Source organism: Colossoma macropomum, unplaced genomic scaffold, assembly GCF_904425465.1.
Source record: "Colossoma macropomum unplaced genomic scaffold, Colossoma_macropomum, whole genome shotgun sequence".
In the NCBI taxonomy this organism is placed as follows: domain Eukaryota; kingdom Metazoa; phylum Chordata; class Actinopteri; order Characiformes; family Serrasalmidae; genus Colossoma; species Colossoma macropomum.
Window position 1 is genome coordinate 24359574 of NW_023494791.1, and position 23842 is coordinate 24383415.

General features: G+C 38.6%; 1 protein-coding gene across 1 annotated transcript in view; it reads left to right on the forward strand.

Moving 5' to 3' along the window:
- Positions 1-23842, forward strand: part of dntt (deoxynucleotidyltransferase, terminal) — a 170568-nt gene that overhangs the window by 20054 nt on the left and 126672 nt on the right. Inside the window, exons 3-4 of the mRNA XM_036574578.1 lie at positions 5951-6040; positions 23425-23595. Of these exons, the coding sequence (XP_036430471.1) occupies positions 5951-6040; positions 23425-23595 (261 nt within the window). The remainder of the gene's footprint in view (positions 1-5950; positions 6041-23424; positions 23596-23842) is intronic.

The following is a 23842-nucleotide window of genomic DNA, read 5'->3' on the forward strand; positions in this document are numbered from 1 at the left end:
GCATTCAGGTGTTCCCATTGCTGACAGGAATTCAGTGACACACAACTTGTGTAATCTTTGCCAATAAAATGAGACATTCAGGAGCAGCCGCGCATGAATCTGAGGCCACCATGACCAATGCAACATGTCGAGAGGTAAGCTCACTGGACAAAAAAATAGTCACCTGTGACTGAAATGTACCTAACGGCATGTAATACCTCCACGAGCATGAATAACAGATGTGATTCGATTTGGCATGTACTAAACAAGTTTTTGGATGTAGGAGACATTAATGTTCAGCCACTACTGCATCAAAGGATTGCGCAGTTTGGCCAGATTTTTGGATGTCCTCCCTGGTGTCTTATTGTTCCAGGTAGTCCCACAGATTTTAAAGAGGATTAAAATCTGGGGATTTTGCAGGCCAGTCGAGATGTGTGAATGCTCCTGAATGTTCCTCATGCCAATCAGTCACAGTTGTAGCCCTGTGAATGTGAGAATTGTCATCTTGGGATACAAAAGGCAAAACCTGATTGTCCAGCAGCTCAATGTAGGCACTGTGGTGTCTCTCTTTTGCCCAGGGTCTGGACATTTATAAGTAACTCTAATATTATCTATACTATTTGCCCTAATAACTGTCTATAATCTAATGTCTTTAAAAAGAATTAAATAATATCAATAAAAATGAAAAGGATAAAAAAGAATGGAAAAGGACTTCAGCTGCTGAGTTCTTGTGGAAGGAAGGAAAAGACCTTCAATGCAAAGAACATCTCAAAACATCCCTTTTTATTCCCCTCTGGGGTGATGAGGTAATCTTCTCACCCCATTTACACAATTCCATACCATTTTAGTCCCCATCATATCCAAACTTTACACCTTTTTTGTTAGATTTAAGCCAAACGCATATGATGTCTTTTTTTAAAAAAAACCCACTCTGGTCTGGCTCTTACCAGATTGTTCTCTCCTTACAGGGCCCTCTTGCACAACTCTCCATAGGGCCATCTCACACAACCCTTCATATACTTAAACTGTCATCTGGTACAGCTCCCTTCTGTGGGCCCAGAAACTCTTTCCCCGTTAGAGAGTCTACTGCATACAGTCCATAGTCTGTTTCCCTATATTACCTTATTAGGAGGTCTCTCTAGTCAGCCAATATTTAGTTTATTGATTACTAATCAGGGAATGTTTTATTCAATCTTTCCCATCAGTGGTTCAAATTTACCGTCACCTCAACCAAAGAACCCATTTCCGCAAAATTAAAACACCCCCAGAACATCACAGAATCTCCTCCAGCTTGAACCACACCTTGCACACAGTCCTCATTGAAGGCTTCTTGAGGTCTACGATGAACACGATGCCCAGCATCTTTCACATACAGGCAGAAACAAGATTCATCTGGCCAGATAACACGTTCCCAGTCATGAGCAGTCCACTCTGCTCCATATGTTCATGGTATGCAGTTGTGGAGTGTTCTTTGAGAAATTGGTTGTGAAGGACCTGCGTTGACTTCTAGAAGCAATTCTTGCCTGGAAGCGAAGCGATTTTTATTCACAAGCTGTTTCCCACACATCCAATGACACACTCACTGCACTGTACAACCTCTTCTCAATCTATAAATCCCATCACACACCCCGCATGTGTTTATAGCCCCATCATCCTCAAGCAATGCCATCTGCTTGAGCCTGAACTTTAGGAAGAGCTAGAGTGGCTTTTGTAATCCAGAACTACTCGTCTAACATCAGAACCTAACCTCACTAATGCTTTTGTGGCTGAATGCAATCAAGTCCACACAGCAATGTTCCAACAGCCAGTGTAAAGCCTTTAAAAGCAACAAAATGAGAATGGAGTCCCTTGATTACCCTTGATTTCAGAAGAATCATTGGATAATCATGTGTCTAAAAACTGAGAGACAAAAAAAGTGTAGAGTCAACAAGAAAGTACTCTCCAGGACCAGGTTTGGTCACCACTGATATATATGAATTTTGAGGAGACAAACAAAAGCAAACTAATGACTCAGTGTTGATGTTCATCAGCTGCTTCCACCAGCCATAAGATGTTATGTGGAACAACACCGTATATAAACCCCTGGTTCCTGTAGAGCATCTGATAGACTCATGCAATGAGTGGTTTGTTCACAGTAGAGGAGACCCATGGACTGAAAAGCACCTCTGATTGTCAGACATAATGAGAAACAAGAGCGTGAGATTAGTTCCTGATATGGAGTGAAATTTGCATTAGGGAATGTACTTGGTGGCTGTTGGTGCTTTTTTTAAGGAGATGCCACAGGCAGTGAATACAAGTGTTTTCTCCTTTCATTGCTGATGCTGCTAGACAAGACAAAATATCCTTCTTTGTCTATTCTAATAAGTAACTAAATGCCTCTTTAATGACTTGGAACTGCTTGGAAGCAGCTGCGTGTACATTTCCTGAACTCAGCAATGACACAATGTGTCTACAGGTAATTTCCACAGACTCAGAGCTCTGCTGCATATTAATTCCCCCGAATACTAAAGTCACAAGCGTAATCCCTTTGATACCTTACAAACGGGTGGAGTGATTTCTGTGCTGAAATGAAAAGGCAATTTACAGGAGGCAAATTGAATTACAGCTTGGTGAATTTTTTATAGGCCTGGCTGCGGGAAGTAATCGATTGGTGCTTTCTTATCTCTGTGATGAGCAGAAGCTGTTAATGTGTTGTCCTGATACTGGTGAGGTTTAACAGTGAAGTTAAGTAGTGCACACTCAATTGGTTAGATTTAAGCTCTTGAAAGATGAAAGTTCTAGTACGTTCATGTAAACTCATGAAATGGAGGAGATGCACACATATATATTTGTAAAGGAGACTGGCTGAATTTATTCCTGCACGTGTATTGTGTGGAGTAAAGTTCCAGGGAAGAGATAACTAAAAAATATCAAAAACATTTGTATGACACTAAACATGAGTGTTATATTAAACATCCAGCAAAGGCTGCATGAAAAATATAGATATAAATATGATAAAAAACACTAACCAGGCCTATCTGAGAACTGTGTGGGCATGGCTAATGTGCAGCTTGATTGACAGCTCTCTGTCCAACACTCCCAGCCTGCTCCACCACTTATACATGATTTTTTATATTAAAATCTGTATCCAGCTCTTATGTGAAAGTAACTGGATAAAAAAAGTCACGGATGAACAGATGTGCAGATGAACAAACAAATGGATGGAAGAAACAACGAGCGAAGGAAAGGACGAACAGATGTTCAGACAAACAAATGGATGGATGAAGCAACGCGTGAATGAAGGAAGGGACAAACAAACAATGTTCATATATGGATAAAGGAATGAACGGGCAACAGGCAGCTACAGACAGGTGGTCCAGCTTGCAAGCTTTTGGTTATACTTTGTTAGCTTGAGCTTGCTAAGTTTCTCTGACTCTGAGACTGTTTTGTGTGGGCGGGGCAAGAGATTCTTTGTGATTGGTCAGGGAAATGCTTACGGAAGCGCTACGCAAGATTTGGACCATCCCGGTTTACATCTAGAGAAGAGAAATATGGTGAAATATATCGGTCATTTATTGTTCATTGGAACCTTTTTCAAGGGGTATACATATTTACTGTTTGTCTGCAAGAGCAAGACTAATGTAACTAGAAAGAAAACACAGATTTAGGTTTACTGAGTCTTAAACCTTCAGTATTCATGGTTATGTTGCTGTATATGTTATGTTGCTGTTTTATCTGAATCATTATACATATAATATACATAATGATATTTATTTTTAAGGTTTGATAAGCTGGAACAGACAAAAAAGAACCATTAGTATCAATATTTATTTACTTAGTCATTCACATACTGCACAGCACTAAATCTAATTAAACATGACTGATTAAGCTCTCTTTTTAATGAGCCTTGTAAATGCATTAAAGAATATTAATTTACTGAAATATTTCAGTGCTACATGAGTTATACTGCAACTAAAATGCATTTTAAATCACATTTCAATATCACTAAATACATTCAACTCATACATTTAATACACACATACCTATATGCATACAAAGGTTCTTTTAAACTGGATCAACTTACATTGTAAAGAACTTTTCAAGTAATGAAGTATTTATTAAGACAAAAATTAAACTACACATGAAATGCATTTTAATTGTATACTCACGGTTGTACCGATACCTATACTTAATTGCTAGTTAGTTTGAGTTATATAGCAACAAACAAAATGTACTAAAGCATACTTTAAAGCCATTGCTTAAGAATATACTTTTAAAAGCTTAAGTTGATAACATTTAAATGTACTTTTGCTTAAGTATGCTTCAGTATGACAGTATGTTACTTTACTATAATTTAAAATGTTACTTTAAATATGTACTTTTGGAAAACTACAGAATATTTGAGGTATATTCCATGAAAGGCATTACATTAAAAATGATGTTAAGCATTCTCTGTATACTTCAAGTATACTATTGATCTACTTAAGTATGCTTCTGTTTTACAGGGGAACACATGCAGTTGTTCTACATTCTTTGTCAAGTGACAATATCCACAATATGCTGTGATGTAATGTGACATAGTTTGTCACAATCGTAGTGCGCAACCCTAAGTATATGTAGTTCATCATGTGAGTGATTATGTAATGTGACTTCATAATCACATGTAACCCTTTAAATAGCCAGGAGCCTCCGGCAGGTCTAGACTTCCTTTTCACACTCCTACAACTTAGGAATAACTTAGTTTGGACTGCTTTGCATGTAATTACTGAAGAAAGCCTTAGGATGTAATCAGCCTGAGATTTCAATGGTTTAAACTATGAATACATGTTGAGTATGAGTAAATGTTTTTTAGTTCTTTCCAATACCGATATCAATACAGAGTGACTGACCTACTTAGAATTATGTAGTTGTTAGTGTAAATGAGTGCAATGTACCTTAATAATTGAATCGCTAAATTAAGCTGCTTTTAGTGATGTGCATTAACTAGCTATGAGACATGAATTACTTTGAGTACCTTGAGTACTGTTGCAGTGGCGTGCAAGTGAGAAAAGCCCTTCTGAACAGCTATAAAGTAATGTATGTTTCATAGATTTGATCCTATGCTCCTCATCTTTAACTTTCTATAGCAGTCTGTGTAGCACAGTGACAGCACGATTCACATCTGAGGCTAATCCGGAGGAGCTCACCTGTAAAGTTTTATGTGTTTGCGGAGTCTTTTGATTGGCTGGTTGAGCTGTAGTTGAATGTCCAGAAATACACTGTGTGATTTTAGTAATCCTGTTCTTTGGTGACTAACACTGTACATTTGAATGGACTATGTACAAAGCATATTATTTACACACTGTAGGAAAATGCTTAGTCTGGTTGACATACTATTTGAAACACACAAGGTCTTTGGTAGGAAATTTTGAGTTTTTAGCCGCCCATATTGGGGAAGTGATTGTGATTGTATGTATGTAAAAACGTGTGTATTTCTGGTGAGAACATGGCAAGTTGGAATATTTAAAGTGACCAACAACTTCATGTGTGACTGCCGTGAGGTCAGCAGCACTTCTCTGTGTGAAAAGACCCTTGTTTACTGCCAGCTTGAAACTTGTTGAAACTGGTTCATTAGTGTGGCTGCATACACTAGGCTTACGTTCCATGGTATCAGGGAGTATTAAGTGTTGGTATCATTTGTTGGTGAATTTTATAGTATGAGTAGGAGTAAATGAGCATGGTGTGGGGCCAATACTGTAGTTTAAGCAGCATAGCTATATGGTAATAATGCTAAATATATAAAAACTAATGCATTTAAACATTTGGGACTGAAGCAATGTGAGATTAATTGATATTAAAGCAACAGAAAAAAAAAGATTCTGCTTCTCTCTCTGTTTTTCTGAGATCAATCTCTCTCTCTCTCTCTCTCTCTCTCTCTCTCTGTCTCTCTCTCCTTCTCTCTCTTTTATTCTGTCTTTCTCTTTGTGAGCAGAAACCTTCGCTGCAGCTGAAGACACCTCTGCCAGACACCTCTTTGCCTGCTGTGTCTCAGTATGCATGCCAGAGACGGACCACACTGGACAACCATAACAAACTCCTCACTGTGAGTACACACACACACACACACACCTACACACACACATACGGCATGTGGGGAAGAAAGGTCTCCTCAGTCTGTCTATCACAATGTGAGTGTTTCCAACCTTGACCAATTTCAAATGCAACACAGACCACGTATGAGGAGTGAGAGTGCACACACACACACACACACACACACACTGAAGGTTTTTGATTAAATGGAACAGTATAGTGCAGAAGATAAATTACGGTAGCACTTTATTTTAAGGAACACATATTGGGTGTTTATTAAGATCTTGTTCTTTGTTCAATAGAGCCCAAATTAGACACTTCTACTTGTTTTTTTTTCATTGTGCATTAGGCTACTTTTATTATGACCTGTATTAGTACATAATTGAAGGTCTATTATGTGAAAATCACTAATAAATGCAATATTGGTTAAAAGGCTTTGTTATGCAAATCATTGAGCATGAATTAATCACCTTAATTCACATGTAATTACTGTATAATTTGCAACATTATTCTTAACAACAGGGGAGCTGCATTTACGGCAAAACATCAAAGGTCTGCGCATTTATGAAACATGTTGTGTCATCATTTGTCATGTTAACTAAAGTAGTATTACAATTGCCCCTCTGATGCCAGACCTGGGTAGCATCATGTTGCTTTTGGAGTTTATTACATTACAGCTTATAAGGGTTTAATAAGTCATTAATGCTTCAAGATTGTTATAAAGTGTGATTTTAGTTATTACTAGAGGCTAAAAAAGGCTAAATGAGTCTTCATTAAGTCAAATTGCATCCTATATTATACAATAAACATGATTTCATAGCTTTGTGGTAGGCAAAAACATACAAGACAAAACAGCTCTTCAAATTCTATACTAATTCAAGCAGGGATGCGGGAAGGTGTTTTAAGTTGGGGGTGCTGTAATTTTAATCAGCATATGTGTGATGTAAACGGTGATGTCATGCAAAATCATTTGTCTTTTTTCATTTGGATTTTTTTGACAATTTACATCAAACAGAATGTCATATTATGCTATAATGAAGTGAAACACACTTCGAACACTTTCTCTGCTCTTTTGTTCTGGACAAACTGCATGACCTGAGTGGCGACCAGTCAGGTTGTTGATATGTGGCGAGCTAAATGATTGTGGCATGCTCATAATCACAGACTGAGTTTTAACACTGAAATGCACACTGAGTGAGAGATATAATGGGAGATAAAAACTGCTATTGTTATGTTAGATGGTTTTTTTATTTTAAACTTAAACATGCATTGTTACTGCAGGTTTTGAAAATACACACACACACACACACACACACACACCCACACACACACACACACACACACACACACACACATCCTCTAAACCGCTTATTCCTTCTGGGTCATGGGGGGAGCAGTCATTGGGTGGAAGGCAACACATACCCTGGACAGGTCGGTTTTGAAAATATATAAATAAAATATAAAATGCAAACTACACTCTAAAACAAGCACACATGGATGTTTACTACACTGAAAAAAAGAGTTGCTTAAAGTTTCCTCCAAATTTACATGATTCAAAGGTGTACATTTACTCCACATGAATGAAATATGTTACATCAACATAACTGCTATGTGTAAATAACTTAAGTTGATGTAACACAGATAATTTGTGTAGAACTCATGTACACATTTGAATTATGTAAACTTTACAACTTTTTATCTTATAATAAAGTTTCTATTAATGTTTTAATTTTGATATAGTATGTTAATTAGTTTTCATTAGTATTATTACTTTTGGAGGCGGCACGGTGGTGCTGTTGCCTCACAGTAAGAAGGGCCTGGGTTCGATTCCCTAGCTGGGCATTCAGGGTCCTTTCTGTGTTGAGATTCCTTGTTCTCCCTGTGTCTGTGTGGGTTTCCTCCGGTTTCCCCCCACAGTCCAAAACATGCAGTCAGGCCAAATGGACGCTAAATAGGCTAAATTAAACTGGCTAAATTGCTCCTGGCTGTGAATGTATGTGTAATTGTAAATATCTGTGTGTCTGCCCTGTGATGGACTGGTGACCTGGCCAGGGTGTTCCTTGCCTTCTGCCCAGTGACCACTGGGATAGGCTCCAGCGACCCAGAAGGATTAGTGTCTTAGAGTGTGTGTATGTGTATAGCAGTTGCATTCCTGAAATCTAGGGTGCTGCAGCCCCCACAGCACCTGCACTCCCTACATCCCTGAATACAGGTCATAATGAAAGAATCTTAGTAAATAAACCCTTCAAAAGTGTCTAATTTGAGCTTTACTGAACAAACAAGGCCTTAATAAACCCCCAATATGCATCCTTAAAATAAAGTGTTACCTAAATGATGAATGGAAAACTGGAAATAGATCTACTGAATTTGGACATTCATACATAAAATGAGCAGACTCAGTTTGTTACTTTGATGAAAGAAAAGAAAACTTTTGTATAGCAAGGTCAATTGAAGTATCATGGAGGAAGATAAATAAAGGATCCTGTCCTTTTACAATAGCATGGGTGCATGATTAAAATTAGCCAGCGTGAAGATTATACAGTTTCACCCTTGAGCTGATCTGAACCTGCTCAGCAACATCATCAGATATTAATGAAAATACATAATCTGGATTGCTCAGCTGCCAGTGGAGCAAACACGCTTTCAAAGCAAATAGATTCCTGAGAACAATCCCTGCCTGATAAAAGCAGGAAGTGATAGTAGCAACACTGTTATTTATTTCTTTATTTATTTATTGTGAGGAAAAGCTATCTCTGATATGGCTGACTATGTGGAGTGGAGGATTTACTCCTTACTGCCTGCTGGTGACTTTTTCTAACAAGAGAGTAAGAGTGAGCAAAGAACAGAGTATGATGGAGAAGAGACAGGCAGAGATAAGAGAGGTGAGAGAGAGGTAGAACTGCAGAAAAGGGCATAGAGAAAAAAAGGGCAAGGGGGTAGACAAGAAAGAGGCATAGAAAGTATAGCTACAGAAAGAAAGCCTGTCAGAGAGAGGCTGGAAAAAGAGAAAAAAGAAGGTAGAGAAGAAGAGAGTATAGAGAGAGAAGAAATGGGCAAAGATAAAAGTGGTGAGAGAAAAATTGAACCTCAGAAAGAGTCAAAAAGAAAAAGGAGCAGAGAGGGAGAGAAAGAGAGAAATGAGGAGATCTAGAAGTAGAGAGAAAAAAGTATAGATAGAGATGAAGACAGAGAGACAAAGGTAGAGAGAGAAATGGTGACAAAGAGAGATGGACATGAGGAGAAAGGAAGAGAGAGAGCGAGGGGCAAAGGTGGAGAGAAAGATAAAGATGAAGCCATACAAAACTGTGCAAATGTATCATAAAAAGCAGAAAACATACAGGCCTATTTATCAGAAAAACACACTAAAGTCTCCAAGACTAAGTATAATATCAAATCTATCAGTATTGTCCACTCTTTAACTTTGTTTGTATTGTGTCCACTCTTTGACTTTGTGCACTCTACTGCCACTTTAACTCTTCCATCCTTTCAGTCTTAAAGCCAAAGGCTTACAGCTGTGTAATAAAAGCTGTTTCTAAAGGTGTCACTTGCATTGTTATCCTTCAAAGAGACACTGACATTCACACAAGCAATCACCCAAACACACCTTAGCTGCCTTTGTCTTTCTCATGTGCATCTAAAAATGGCTAAAGGAGATATTGCTGAGATTGGATACAAGACAATCCACTTGCATAAGGAAGGGCAAAGTCAAAGGGAAACAGTGAATAATGAAGACTTTCCAAAACTGGAGTTTAGAAAGTTATTAAAAGTTATGAGAAAATGGAACTCCCAACAACCATGTAAGACCTGGTTGACCACCATAACGGTCATCAGATAAGCAGTACTTAAAGCCTTCATCTTTGAGAGAGAGAGGAGAAAATCAAGCTCTTACTTCAAAAAACTCTAGAGGTGTTTCTATTTATCCTTTCACAGTGAGAAAACAACTCCACACTATGGGTGTGAAAGGAGATGAAGTTGCCAAGAAACCTTTACTGAGAAAAAAAAAATAGACTAACAAAAGAGAAAAATTTGCACTGGAACACCAAAAATGGACGTCTGAGAAAAGGGTGGACACAGAAAAGTACTGAAAAATATATATATTATATTTAGTTTTTTATGTTTGTGTAATTTTGTGTTAAATAAATGTTTTTCTGCTTTTATTTCTGAAGCTGTAAAATGAACAATTTGTACTCAATGGACATTTTGACTGGAAATGAAATAAATGATGAGTGGTATCTGACTTTTGCACAGTACTGTGGGAAAATAGACCAGAGCATATAGAGTATAAGAGCCAAAGAGACTGGGAAAAAAAAAGACATTACAAAAAAGAAGTTATAGAGAAGAAGGGCTTACAGGGCATTTGAGGGCATGGGGCCAGTATGCTAGAGGTGAGGAATCCTGAGTGGTGGAGATACGACATGTCACCTCCAACACAGGCCACGAACACGATTTCCACTCCACTACACCAGTGAGGTGTCAATCAACACACGCCCATTCCCCAGAGACACACACCATTGATTTATTCATCTGGTGTTTTTCTATCCATCTACCCCTTTCACCCACAGCTTTCATAACCTGCTTTGTGATGCACGATAGCCCAGACTGACATGCTGTATAAGTGGCTCCTAGACATGCCTGACATGCAGTGTCTGTGTGTGTGTGTTAGGAGTTGTGGAGTTGCATGGCTCGGTGGTTGATGTTTGAACATTAACGAGCAGGGAACGGAGTTCACTTCCACGTTATTTCCCTTCGTCATGCGGCCTGTAGTAGCGCGCTGGATGGCCTGCCAGCGGCCTCGAAATGATGCTGTGCGCTCCACTGAGCAGTAACACAGATGGATCGAACTCTTTAACAATCCTGCGGGCCGTGCTCTCTCACATTCCTGCACCTAATCACAGCAGGAGTACACACATATGCTCATTCGCACGCTCTCCCGCACACAAAGCTTGTATTCCTATCTTTGTGGTGTATTTCAATTGATTTGCTCATGACTGTAGTTAAATGCTGCTATGCTACACCTAATCCAACCCTAATTGTAAGATCTTTTCTAGGCCTGCGAGTCGATCTCAAAATGAATTGACTCTCTGATTCTAGACATTTGGGAATTGCAAGTCGACTCTAAAGCTTTTGGCAAGTTCAAGTAGTTGAAGTTCGAAGTAAAATTTGTAACAAAAAAGTTGCTTAGAATCAACTTTGCAAGTGGTGATACATCTTCCCACCTGAAGAGGAGAATCACATAGAGTTAACTGATCTTAGACTCTGAGCTCTGTTTCATCCTGCATGTAAACACAGTCACTAAAGTATTTTTTATCATTTGAGAAATATTGCTAATGTTTGGCCTTTTCTATCTCAGAGTGACGCAGAGAAACTTGCATTTGTTCCAGAGTTGATTACTGTAATACTCTTCTTACTGGACTTCCTAAGAGAGCAATACATCCTTTACAACTCATACAAAATGCAGCAGCATCCTAACCAAGACGAAACAGACAGATCATATTACGTCTGTTTTGAAAGAACTGCACTGGCTACCTGTATCATTCAGGATAGATTTTAAAGTTCTGCTACTAGTTTTTAAGGCTCTAAATGACCTTAAGTCACCGCTTTCATCTCAGAGTGTCTGTCTGTTTATGTTCCAGCACATGATCTTAGATCTGCAGATACTGGCCTTCTGCAAACACCTTCTGTAAAATACAGAAAACAGGGAGAGGCTTCTAAACTGTGAAATTCAATTTCACCTTTTATTAGACAGTCAAGCTCAGTGCTCACTTTTAAGAAGCATCTAAAAACGTATCTCTTTAACTTAGCATTGAATTAAAACTCTACATCTTGTGGTATTTATCATTAATTTGATCTGTCATTTTCTTATATGATTCTAAATTAATACTTATTTCTTGTATTGCTGTTTAACTAAAAGGACTTTGAGCTGTGACTGGCATGAAAAGTGCTATATAAATAAAGATGATCATTATTATTAGAATTACTAATTTGACTAGCGGTATAAACAAGATAAACTGCCTTGCTAAGATCAAACAGACAGATTAAACTAAAAACAACTGAGGTGGTAGTACAGTGAAGTGAAGATGTCAAGATCTCCTGTCATTCGCCAATAAATGATAACAGTGTTTAATATTGTACAAATCCACTATCCATATTGGAGCAAATCCACTAACTACAGTGGTAAATTTTCTCTTTTCTGATAATTCATCCATGCTTTGTGTGTGCAGTTGTTGTGGTACACACAGGCTTTGTACAGTGTTAGAGGAGAAACGTTAACTAAGAATGATAACAGCTTTCTACTGTAATTGAGATTGAACAAACTCTGCATATGCACTAGACAAGATGTGCTCTCTGACTCCGTGGAGGACAAGTAGAGATTGTAAATTGTTTTGGTGGTTCTAATTTAGCAAGGACACTGAACTACCTCAGCCTACTGAGCTTGCTGGTCAAGAGGCCTTCAGAACATTCACCTCATCTCAACTCAACTATAAACAAGCTGTGTTTTATTCTGCTGCTGAATTAAGGAAAAGGCATTCAAGGCTGAACATTGCTGTTATGAAGATATCTAGTGCAATGTCTGACAGTTTGGATCCAGAATTATAACATCTGGGGGCTTTATAACATTTGGGGGCAGTCATGGGCTGGAGGCTAGGGAACCAGCCTTGTGACTGGAAGGTCACCGGTTCGATCCCCTCAGCTGACAGTACGTGACTGAAGTGCCCCTGAGCAAGGCACCCAACCCCCAACTGCTCCCCAGGCGCCATGGATAGAGCTGCCCACCGCCCCGGACAAGTGTGCTCACTGCCCCCTAGTGTGTGTGTTCACTAGTGTGTATGTGGTGTTTCACTGCACAGATGGGTTAAATGCGGAGGTCTAATTCCGATGTGTTCAGACACAGTTGGCTAAAAAGGTTCATTCATTCATAACATTTTATACAGTGTCCTTTATACAGTTTAATGCTTAAATGCAAACCTCAGTCTGCTAATGACCTATGAACTCACTTGCTGCACTCTATACTCTTAGCAAAAAAGGTTTTATATAGTACCAAAATGTTTTATGACTTGTAACAATAACAGAATAATTTTAGACATAATTTTGCTTTAGAGAACCATGGATGTTTTGCAAGTTTAACCAAGCAAATAACTGTTTAAGCATTCAAATTTTAGTATTTACAATCATGTATATCAATTGTCTTTACTAAAAAACTCTTGAAAAAACTTTTTTGCACTTAACCCACAATAAACTGTACCTTGGGTGTACCTTGTCCTTTTAAAGTAAACATGGTAAAATACACAAAAAACAGAAAAGTGTAAAGAAACTCCACATTAGAAAGTCTGAACAATCAAATACCACTTTACTGCAGAGTTCTGTTCATAAGGCTATGTGACACCTGCATAAGCTTGCCTTGACGACTGACATAACCCTGTATAAATGTTTAAAAATGCTTTTTCCAATGGGCATCATCTATCATAAAGGCTACTTCAGCTAACTTTGATTAAAACTGGCATATGTAAGCTTTATAGCGAATGACACCCATTGGAATAAGCATTTATAAACATTTATGTAGGGTTATGCCAGTTATGATCATAAGCTTTTGTAGGTTTCACGTACCCTTATGAACAGAACTCTACAATAAAGTGTTATCAAATTTTTGATAGCAAATTAGCTCCCTCCTAATTTAACCCAGTCTTTGTATGAACAGTCTGTTTATGAACCATTAGATTTTTGAACTCTCTACTCCACCAGAAGGTGATGAAGAAATTACATTTTGTTTCAGAGGGTCTAATCTGTTTAGTTTGACAAAGAAAATGTAAGCTGCATCCCGCCCTTACCGTTGCATCATGAAACATAGAAATCTCTCTGCCTGCTCCTTGCTCCCTAAAACAAAATGAAACTTTAGTGTACATTTTGCTTCAGACCACATTGGCTTTTTTTTTAACATTTGTACTGTTAGCTATTTGACCAAGTTCAAACCCAATACTTACATTTAAAAGTGAACTCCTTAGGCGCCGCTTGCTTCTCAGTTGACACGGTCATGTTCTCGAATCCTCGCCAGCACGTAATGAACCTTGGGATATGTTGGCTGGTGAAGGACCCATCAGTTGGATCCTTCGTTGCCATAGAAAAGAAGGACATATTTCCATATGGCCGAATATGAAGGAGTCTTCGAAATGGGACAGCCTAGTCGTGCTGCTGTGATGCAATCAGCCTTCAAATGCACCCTCCGAAGGATGCAGCCCCTGAATTGGGAAACACCTATAGACTATAGCATGTCTCACTGGGTTTGACCAGTAGGGGGCGGCTGTTTTTTTCCTTAGTCTTCGGGGGGAGGAATGAAAATCACTGAGGAAGGCTAAGTAGCCATCAATTGGTATGCTACACCAGCTTTGACCAGCAGGGGTGCCCTGCTGCTCCCCAGTATTTTTTCTCACCCAGTCCTTGAAGGATAATGGAAAAAATACAGCCACCTCCTGCTGGTCAAAGCTGGTGTAACATACCAAGTGTGCCGTTTTTTTTTCATGATACTCACTCATCTGGTGTAGCTCAGTAGAGGAAAAAAATTCCATGAGGGAAAGTGGAAATTAAACTCAAGAACTCACTTTGATTTTTTTTTCATCTTACCCTCATTGTACCTTATGTACTTCACTGCTGACCTCCTAAAGTAATAGTTTTGTTATAGGGTAAGTTGATGAAATGACATGGAATAAACTATTTTGTTAAACTCATTTTGTTCTCATTCATTTAGTTATACTTCAGTCAGGTGCGAATGATCCATTTGATCAGGTGTCTGTGGTCCCTTGGGCCAACAGTCATTTTTGGTGCACTAACCTTAATATAACCTGATGCAGTTAACCTGAGTTTTAATCTGGACCCTTTAAAGCTTTCCTGCTTTTCCATTGTTAACCATTGTTACAAACAATTGCATTTGTTGCAGCTGTAATTTTTTCACTAAAGACGCCTCTGTTGATAATGAAAATGGTATGTATTTTTGAATTTTGAATAGTATTGTATTAAAATGGAAAATACTATTATCAGGACAACACTACGAGAAAGGAAAGTGCTTTTTAAATGAAGTAGCTGAATGGTGTAGACTAGGCTAGGCTCTGCTCTTATCACACACCCCGGGAAGCTGCAGTGCTGCAATTCTCAGCACAGCAGGCCTTCAACCTCTCAACCTCACCATTACCAGCCTTACAAACTCATTAACCACTGTTGTGAGGGGAGCCCTCTGAGTGTGTGTCTGTGTGTGTGTTAAAATAACTGTGGTAAAAGGTGACTGTACATGTTCTTGATTCATGAAACATATGATTTGTACAAGTGTTTGTACAAGTGTATGCAGTAGAGGTGTCAGTCTCTCAACTTAAAATGATTCATTTTGATTGCGATTCTGTAGCATATGATTAGATTCTGTTCATTTATTTTAGTACAATTAAGAATTACATTAAAATTCACTGAATACTTACACAAGTGTAACCGGAGGTGATGAAATATAAACACCAAGCTTTTAACATTTGAGAACTTTAATTTCAGTGTTACTGAATTGCCATCTTTAGATGCATTTTTATGCCCCTATCAGGAATACATGTACAATGAGGCCTTCATCCTCTCAGCCTCACCTTTACCAGCTTCATATGCTCATTAACCATGCTGTGAGGGAGCCCTGTGTGTGTGTGTTAGAGTAACAGAGATAAATGATAAAGGGTGACTGTATATGTACTTTAAAAACCCAAAGGGAACATATGATATTTGTGTGCAGGCATGTTTAACACAGGAGTGCATGTACAGTAAGGCCTTCACCCTCTCAGCCTTACCTTAACCAGACTAACAATCATTAACCACTGCTGTGTAGGAGCTGTGTGCGTGTGGGTGTGTATGTTTGTCAGAGACCAAGTAACTGGCACATCTGTGAAGGCACCATTAATGCTGAGTGTACATTCGCATTTTGAAGCAACGTATGCTGCCATCTGTGATGTGTCTTTTACAGGGACGCCTCTGCTTATTTCAGTAAGACAATGCCAAGCCACATTATGCATGTGTTACTACAATGTGGCTTTGTAATAAGACAGTGCAGGTGCTAGACTTGTGCTGCATTATGAAGCGCATATACAGCAACAGAGACCCCAAGCTGTTGAGCAACTGAAGTCATATATCAAGACTGGGAAAAATTCACTTTTGCAACTACAATTTCAGTGTCTTCAGTTCTTAACTATTACTGAACGCTGTTAAAAGGAAAGGTGATGTAACATAGTGGTAAACATGCTCCTGTCTTATGCAAAATAAATAATAAAAAAAAATAATAAAAACAATAAATAATTAGTTGGAACATTAAATATCTTGTGTTTTGTACTGTTTCCAACCAAATACAGGTCAAAAAGAGTTTGCAAATCATTGCTGTTTGTGTTTTAATTTATATTTTCCCTACTGTTCCAACTTTTTATAATTAGGTATGTACAAATTACACATTTTTCAGGAAATATTTCTGGGGAGGTTAGATATAAGAAAATCCACTTAGGAGGGGAAATTAAAAGGAAAACAAGAGTTTCCAAAGCTGGAGTTCAAAAAATTATCAAAAGACATAGAGAAAACGAAACTTCAAACAACTGTGCAACACCTGGTAGACCACCAAAACGGTCACCATAAGATAACAGGACTTTCATTTTTGAGAGAGAGGAGAAAATCAAGCTGCACTCTTGTTTCAGATCTGTTAGAAAACAACTCAGAGCTGTGAGCCTGAAAAGAGGTGTAGCTGTGAAGAAGCTGTTATTGAGAAAAAGAAACACAAAAATAAGAAAATTTGCAAACCAAACAAAGACGCTGCTGGAGTTCTCGGAACAATGACCACCCCAGAGTCCAGACCTTAACATCACTGAATGTGTTTGGGATTACTTGAATCATGAGAAGAGGAAAGTGCAACCAACTTCTAAGACTGAATTTAGCGGTGTGGAATACCTGCATATTTATTTGCAAACTGAAAGTGAGTCCTAAAAAGAAGGGATCCCTTAAAAGAAGATCAAAGGGTAGACACACAATATACTGAAAAAATATATTTACTCGTTGAGTCTTTTGAGTAATTTTCTGTTAAATATCTGTTTTTAGATTTTTTTCCTGCTGCTGGCTGGAAATTAAATAAATGAGGGGTGGTCTCTGACTTTTGCACAGTACTGTACATATATGTATGTACCATTTGCATTTATGGTGTGTTTGAGACTAATTCAGCAGAGGTGAATATCAGTGACAGCTTTTTCAGAGAAATTAATTACAGTTTAGTTTTCTATTATTGTGCCTTTTTAAGATTAATATCAAGTGATGCGTGCAAATTGTCAAGAACACTAGAAATGGACAGCAGGTGGCTCTCATCCTTGATGATCCTGAGAGCTTAACAGAGTGTAAAGCACTTCAGGCAGGAAGCAGCACATTAATGCTATAATACCAAAGACCAAATTCAATGAAGTGATAATTTAACAAAATCTGTGTTTCTCCTGTAGGGCTGTGTATTCATTTACTGACATAGCTGTATAGTATATGTCAGTGATGTACTGAATTTTATTCCTAATTTACTGAAATTACGGTGAAATCAGTGTTTCCCTGCTCCCAACACACCTGATTCAGTTTATCAGCTAATGAAGGCTTTCAAATGGAAGGCTATCCAAAATGACCAGTGAACCAAATGACGAGCAAACCTGAGTTTTTACATGCAATGTTGACAATGGTAAAACAGCGACAAATCGAAGAAAAGAAGTTTTCTTTGGGTACTATATTGCCTTACAACGTTCCGCATGCACGTTGCCACTGTGAAAAAAGTATATTTTGAGCCAAAAGTTATCGCAAAACTATTGTAAATCAGATATCATGCAGCGTATTCATAACCATCATTTAGCATATTCATAACCATCATAATAACTTTCTGTGAAGGAGCTTAGCTTTAGAGGAATTCTATTTCTCCTGAACAGAGCATTTCATATCAAACCACTCCAAATGACTTTGTTTACATTTCAACCATTTAATTATGCAGAGGTTTTGAAAAATTGCTGTAATTTCTCTTTAAAGAGAAGAATGAAGGTTTTATCAAACCATGTTGAGTTGCTAGGCAATAAACTTGATAATGTGGTTTATGAGACCACATGACATACATGTTAGTTATGAAATTGAAACAAATATATGAACAAAATTCAGGCTATAAGATGACTGCTACTGTTTTTAGCTATACTGTTTACCTTTGTTTATTTGACTTTGGACAACAAACCTGTTTTGGATAGTCAAATACATTTGGACTAAGTAAAAAATTGTGAAAATTGGATTTTTTGTTTGGCTGAACTATTCCTTTAAATATATTATCCATTTGAATATGGATATGTGAAAGGCAGTAAATATTTTATCTGCCACAGTGTCCTCAGCTTTATATATAAACTGCTTCTCATCAGCAGTTCATCATCACTTTCTGACATGCTTAGTCCCACAATCTGCACATCAGTGTAGCAGTTTATTAATTCCTGCATATTTCATGCACTGCCTACTTACTCCAAGATTACATCTGCATATTATTATGCAGACATACACTTAACACATGCAGTCATTGGTTGCTGATTTTGAGCTAGACTAAGCAGCCCATGCTGCCACTTTCAACCATTCATCTAGCTTGACACTGCGATAGAGCGACTGGCCAGCCGTCCCCTCAGACAAAGATACTCTAAACTCTGTTTTTTTGCAGTCTTGTCATGTTTGCAGTGTCAGCTTTGCCCTGGTTTGTATTTTATGTCTAACTAGTAAACATTCCCATCAGTCATCATTAATCAACTGAACACACTGAAATCAGCTCAATCTCGCAAAATCGGGCCTTGCACCACTCCACAGCATACAGAGTTAGCATGCTGTCTGACTGGGGTGTCAGAAATGTCTTAACATCTTTTGGCAGCTCTAAAAGTGTTTGGCCCTCTAGGACTGGAGTCTGACATCCCTGATCTATCCTATAACATTATATGAAAATCTTCACTTGTGAAATGGGAGTTTAAGATGAAAATGCAGGAGGAGCATTGAGTATTAGCAGACCACCGCTGAGCTTTCCTGCCAGTCTTGTCACGCCATTACAAATATGTTATTTATGCCATTTCCATTCACAGCTTTTCTCTCAGTTGCTGTCAGCATTTTCCACACATCAGCCCAAAGAAAGCTTGCTTCCAAATAATCCTAAACTTGTTGCCATTTCACTGCGCATCTAATATGACTACTGTTTCAGTGAAGTGTGAGCAGTGAATGCTGCTACCAACCAACCTCCCCATCACCTATAAGTGTCTCTGCTCTTAGATCTATGTCCAGAGTGAAGTTTGTGAGTGGTTTAATGTGTCTGGCCAGGCGTGAACTTGTGTCCCTAAGATTCTGTGTCAATATTACCTGTGGTATGAGTGATTATTTGAGAATGTGAAAGTGTCAAGGATTTATGTCCAAATAGGTTTCTCCAGTATGGCTGCATATCAATTTACTGACATAACTGTGCAGTATATGTCAGTGGTTCTCAGTCTGGACTTGGAGCCTCTCTGCACCAGACATTTTAGTGTTTCCCTGCTCCCAACACACCTGTTTCAGTTCACCAGCCAAGGAAGGCCTCCATGAGTTGAACTGGGTGTATTAGAGTATTGAAAATACTAACCTGTGCAGGGAATTGGTTCTCCAGGACCAGGATTGTGAACCACTGGTCTATGTAACTGTTAGCAGAATGAAGCCATAAGAGCACAACATGGCATGTAATAGAAAAACAAAAATAGTGTGTTGCGATCCAAAAAATGTGCAAAATTTGATTCACAAATTCAACACAGGATTCACAAAATGTATACAAAAAGGGGGTTCTGGGATGGCCAAAAACAATAAAGATATAAAAGAGAAAGCAGAGTAAAAATAACAAAACTCAGACCAGACTAGGAGATTATGCTAAAAGGTGTACTCACTGAGTGTGTTTACATGCACTTAATAATCCGGTAACTGTGGAAAATCAGATTTTGTCAGTAATCCAATTAACGTGTGTACATGCACTTGGGTAATCAGATAATGTGAAACTCCAGGTCTTCACGAGTCAAGCAGTAATCAGATGTCTGCTTTACAACTGGCCAGTAAACTCACAGAAGATGATGTGACGTAAACGTAATGTAAAACGCAAACTTCATGCCGCAGCTTTTTTTTTTTAATCATTGTGCAACTTTACCTGAAAATATAAACATATATTATCTAGGAGATGAAGACTATTAAAATCCTTTATTTCGTCAAGCATGTAGTAGATTTTGGCATCATTCCAAAAGTGTTTTTTGTTGAAAGAAATCAGAGTAAGAGTTTACATGCACTGAGAAATGTGATTACTGAGCTAAAATCCAGCTCTCTTTATCCAATTTCTTAATCAGATTTCTAGACCTTACCTCTGATCGGGAAATAGGAGTATTCTGTTTATATTTGAATAATCATATAACTGCAGAAATCTGATTATGATCAGATTATTGAGTGCATGTAAACACATTCATTGGTAATAGAAGTTAGCTAAAGCTAGCTGTTTTCAAACTCAACAGGCAAACAAATGCAGACCATTAATTCAGGTTTCTTCCCAAAGCCTCGCCCTGATGGTGGTGCTAATGGTTTAGCTTGTAGTCAATTGTTACAAATAAAATGATGCTACAAGTGGACACTAACACAACAAATTAGCTAGTTAACACAGGAGCTAGCTGCCTACTAAATGTTATGCTTATTGGACTGGGTTCCTCAGCCTAGCTGGTGCATCAGCCAGCTACTTGTTTTTAAGGTGTAACAGGAAAATTCGAGCAAGAAGCTGGCGAATAAGAAGCTAACTTCAGCTTCATGTAAGAAGGTGCTAACGTTAATCTATTATGAACATCTACACGGTTTAAGGAATGCTATAACTTACTTAGCTACGAAGCATTAACCATCATTGTAAATAAATAACTACTATATGAAGTTAAGCTTCCCTGAATAGAGTATTAAATGACATAAGCTTAATATAAAACCAGAGGAAAAACAATCACATCAACAGATTCTCTGTGCCTCACCAACCACACAGCCATAAACATCACATAAACAACACACATCACACAAACATGAGCGTGGATCGCTGCGTTCCCTCCGTTATATAATCCTATCCCACTTTCTGAGCGCAATATTCTTAAAATAGTATAATTTTGGACAGTATCTTTCTTAAACTGCTGCTCTGTAATGGTACTGAACGCAGTCCAGCAGTGATGTTGACCGCCGCAAAATGGTGGCGCCGTTGACGTGCCTGGGTGGACCCAACATGGCATCTAGGTATGTATATCTATGTGCTGTGCACATGCAACAAGAAAACACATGAATATATCACTGAAAAACGCTAGAGGGCACCTATGAGCGAGTCCTCAGTGAATAGGGGTGAATGTAGCTAAAAACAAAAAAGGAAACTTATTTATAGACATTTGTGCAAGACCTTGTTTTAATTTTGGAAAGTAGAGGGATATATTTCATTTAGAAAATCGAAAGAAAATTGTACCTGTATTTTTCCATTCCACTTTTAGGTTTTGGGCCATAGGAAGCTAACATTACTGCTCCTGAATGCAGATTGGTCGGCTGATCAGCTTGTTGGCCGAGTAAAATGGTCCACTCACATTGATGCCATGAACAAACACAAGATACTATTAGGAACTATTAGGAAGTCCAATGAATGAATTTTTTTGTGCTAGTGCATTTCTCTGTCTAAAAACAATCAAGCATTTACAAACTATGATTTGCATTGTAGTAAACCATTCATTTTGGCTTGACACACACACACACACACACACACACAATTCTAAAGATTAGCACAAAGTCACACACTCATACAAATGTACTTTCTATCAACATTCTCAAAAAACAACCAAATGAACACCCACGTGTTTTGAAGAAGAAAGGTGTTTCTAGGTGTGTTTGTGTGTGTGTTTGTGTGTGTGTGTGTGTTATCCCCTGGGAGAAGATGTTGTGAACAAGTGGAAAATGACAGGTCCCTTTCCGGCACTCACAAAGCCGCATGTTGCTGTGCGGTCATCCAGAAGACGCCCTGGCACAACAGACCGAGAGAGAGTAAGATAGGTAGAGAGGGGGAGAGGGAGGGAGAGTGAGAGAGAGAGAGAGAGAGAGAGAGAGAGAGAGAGAGAGAGAGAGAAACGGGAGGATGGAGGGAGAGAGAGTGAGAGGAAGAAGAAAAGAATGTGTTCCAGCCTGTTCTTTGATCCCTGTCTGGTCAGGTCAGTGCTTATGGAGTATGGGCACGTATCTGACACATTAATTCTGTCTCTCTCTCCCTCTCCCTCTCCCTCTCTCTCTCTCTCTCTCTCTCTCATTCTCTCTGCCTGCTGTATTGTTTCTATCAGAACAAACCACATATGGTAACTGTAAGCTTTAATATACTACAATGTAAAAGGACAAAGTTTTGATCTGACTGCAATGAAATCCACACTTTTTTGTCATCTGCATGTGTCTATTAAGGGACCATATCATGGAAAACAGAGCTTTCCTTGCTTTCTTGAGATAAGAGAGTACATAAACTTGGTAAAGGTTTTAAAACATACTGTGGCATCTGTCATGGGCTGCGCTGCCATGGGAAGCTTGGGGGGTGCATGCAAAGTAGCTCTCAGGGTGCGCCACACTCCTGGTTAAAAAGGACAGTTATTGTTGTTGTCATTATTAGTGAAGTAGTTACTGTTTATTGGAAATGTGTCAGAGGAAGCTGGGCTTAGTGTGTTGGAAGTGTCTACCCACCTTGTACGTTGTGTCCTCCCTGTGTTTTGTGCTGGAAGAACGCTGGGCTGGGCTGGCTTTGATGACGTGTCTGTTGAAAATAAACAATGTTGTCTTCTTTTGTGGCAACGCTACAACAGCATTCACTCCTTAGACCCGTATATGGAAAACAGCTGATTCATGGAAACCAACATCTTTACATATATGCACCTATTCGGTGTACAGCAGTTTAGCTCTGCCCATTCACTCTGAAGTTTTAAGGAGTTTTTCAGCCAGGACTGCTTCTTGAATGGGGCACAATACAGAGCAACCAATTAGAACAGAGCTCATTTACATATATGAGTAACAAAAACAGTCTGTTTAATTTTAGGGGATAAAGAAAAGTTGGAAAATGGTCATGAAAAAATAAATTACACCTGCTTTTGGTACATAAAAGCACGTAAATGTTATTTGTGGACCTAAGGTGGAAAAAATGAAAAAGAATAAAAGTTCAGGATATGAGCCTTTTACATTTTTACCACTTGTGATTGATCTTTCTACACACTTACTTTCCCTGGGTGTCATTATTTATTATAGTTCTCTGGTTTTATTTTTTCTTAACTCTCTTCCTGCACTTTCTTTCATTCCCTTCCACCTCCTTCTCACCTGTGTATATTTCTTCAGGATGCACTGGAGGTGCTGGCGGAGAACTATGAGTTCAATGACAGTAAAGGTCCGTGTTTGGGCTTCCGGAGGGCAGCATCTGTGCTGAAGAGCTTGACCACTGCACTGAGCTGCCTGCAGGATGCAGAGGGCCTGCCCTGTCTGGGAGAGGAGAGCAAGACCGTCATAGAGGTGCAGTATAACTCCTCAATCTGAAAATGACTTGACTGATAGTCTTTCCCCAAGATCTCTTACGCTCAAACGTCTATTGTTTCTCTCTCTCAGTTAAGATACCTTGATTTAGACTTTGTTAAGAGTTTAAACATTTACTTTTGAACTGCAAAAACAGCCCGTTTTGAGGTCATCATGGCCGTTTTGAGGTCATCATCGCAACTGTGGATACCTTTACATATGACTGCCCATTCAGATATACCTACTA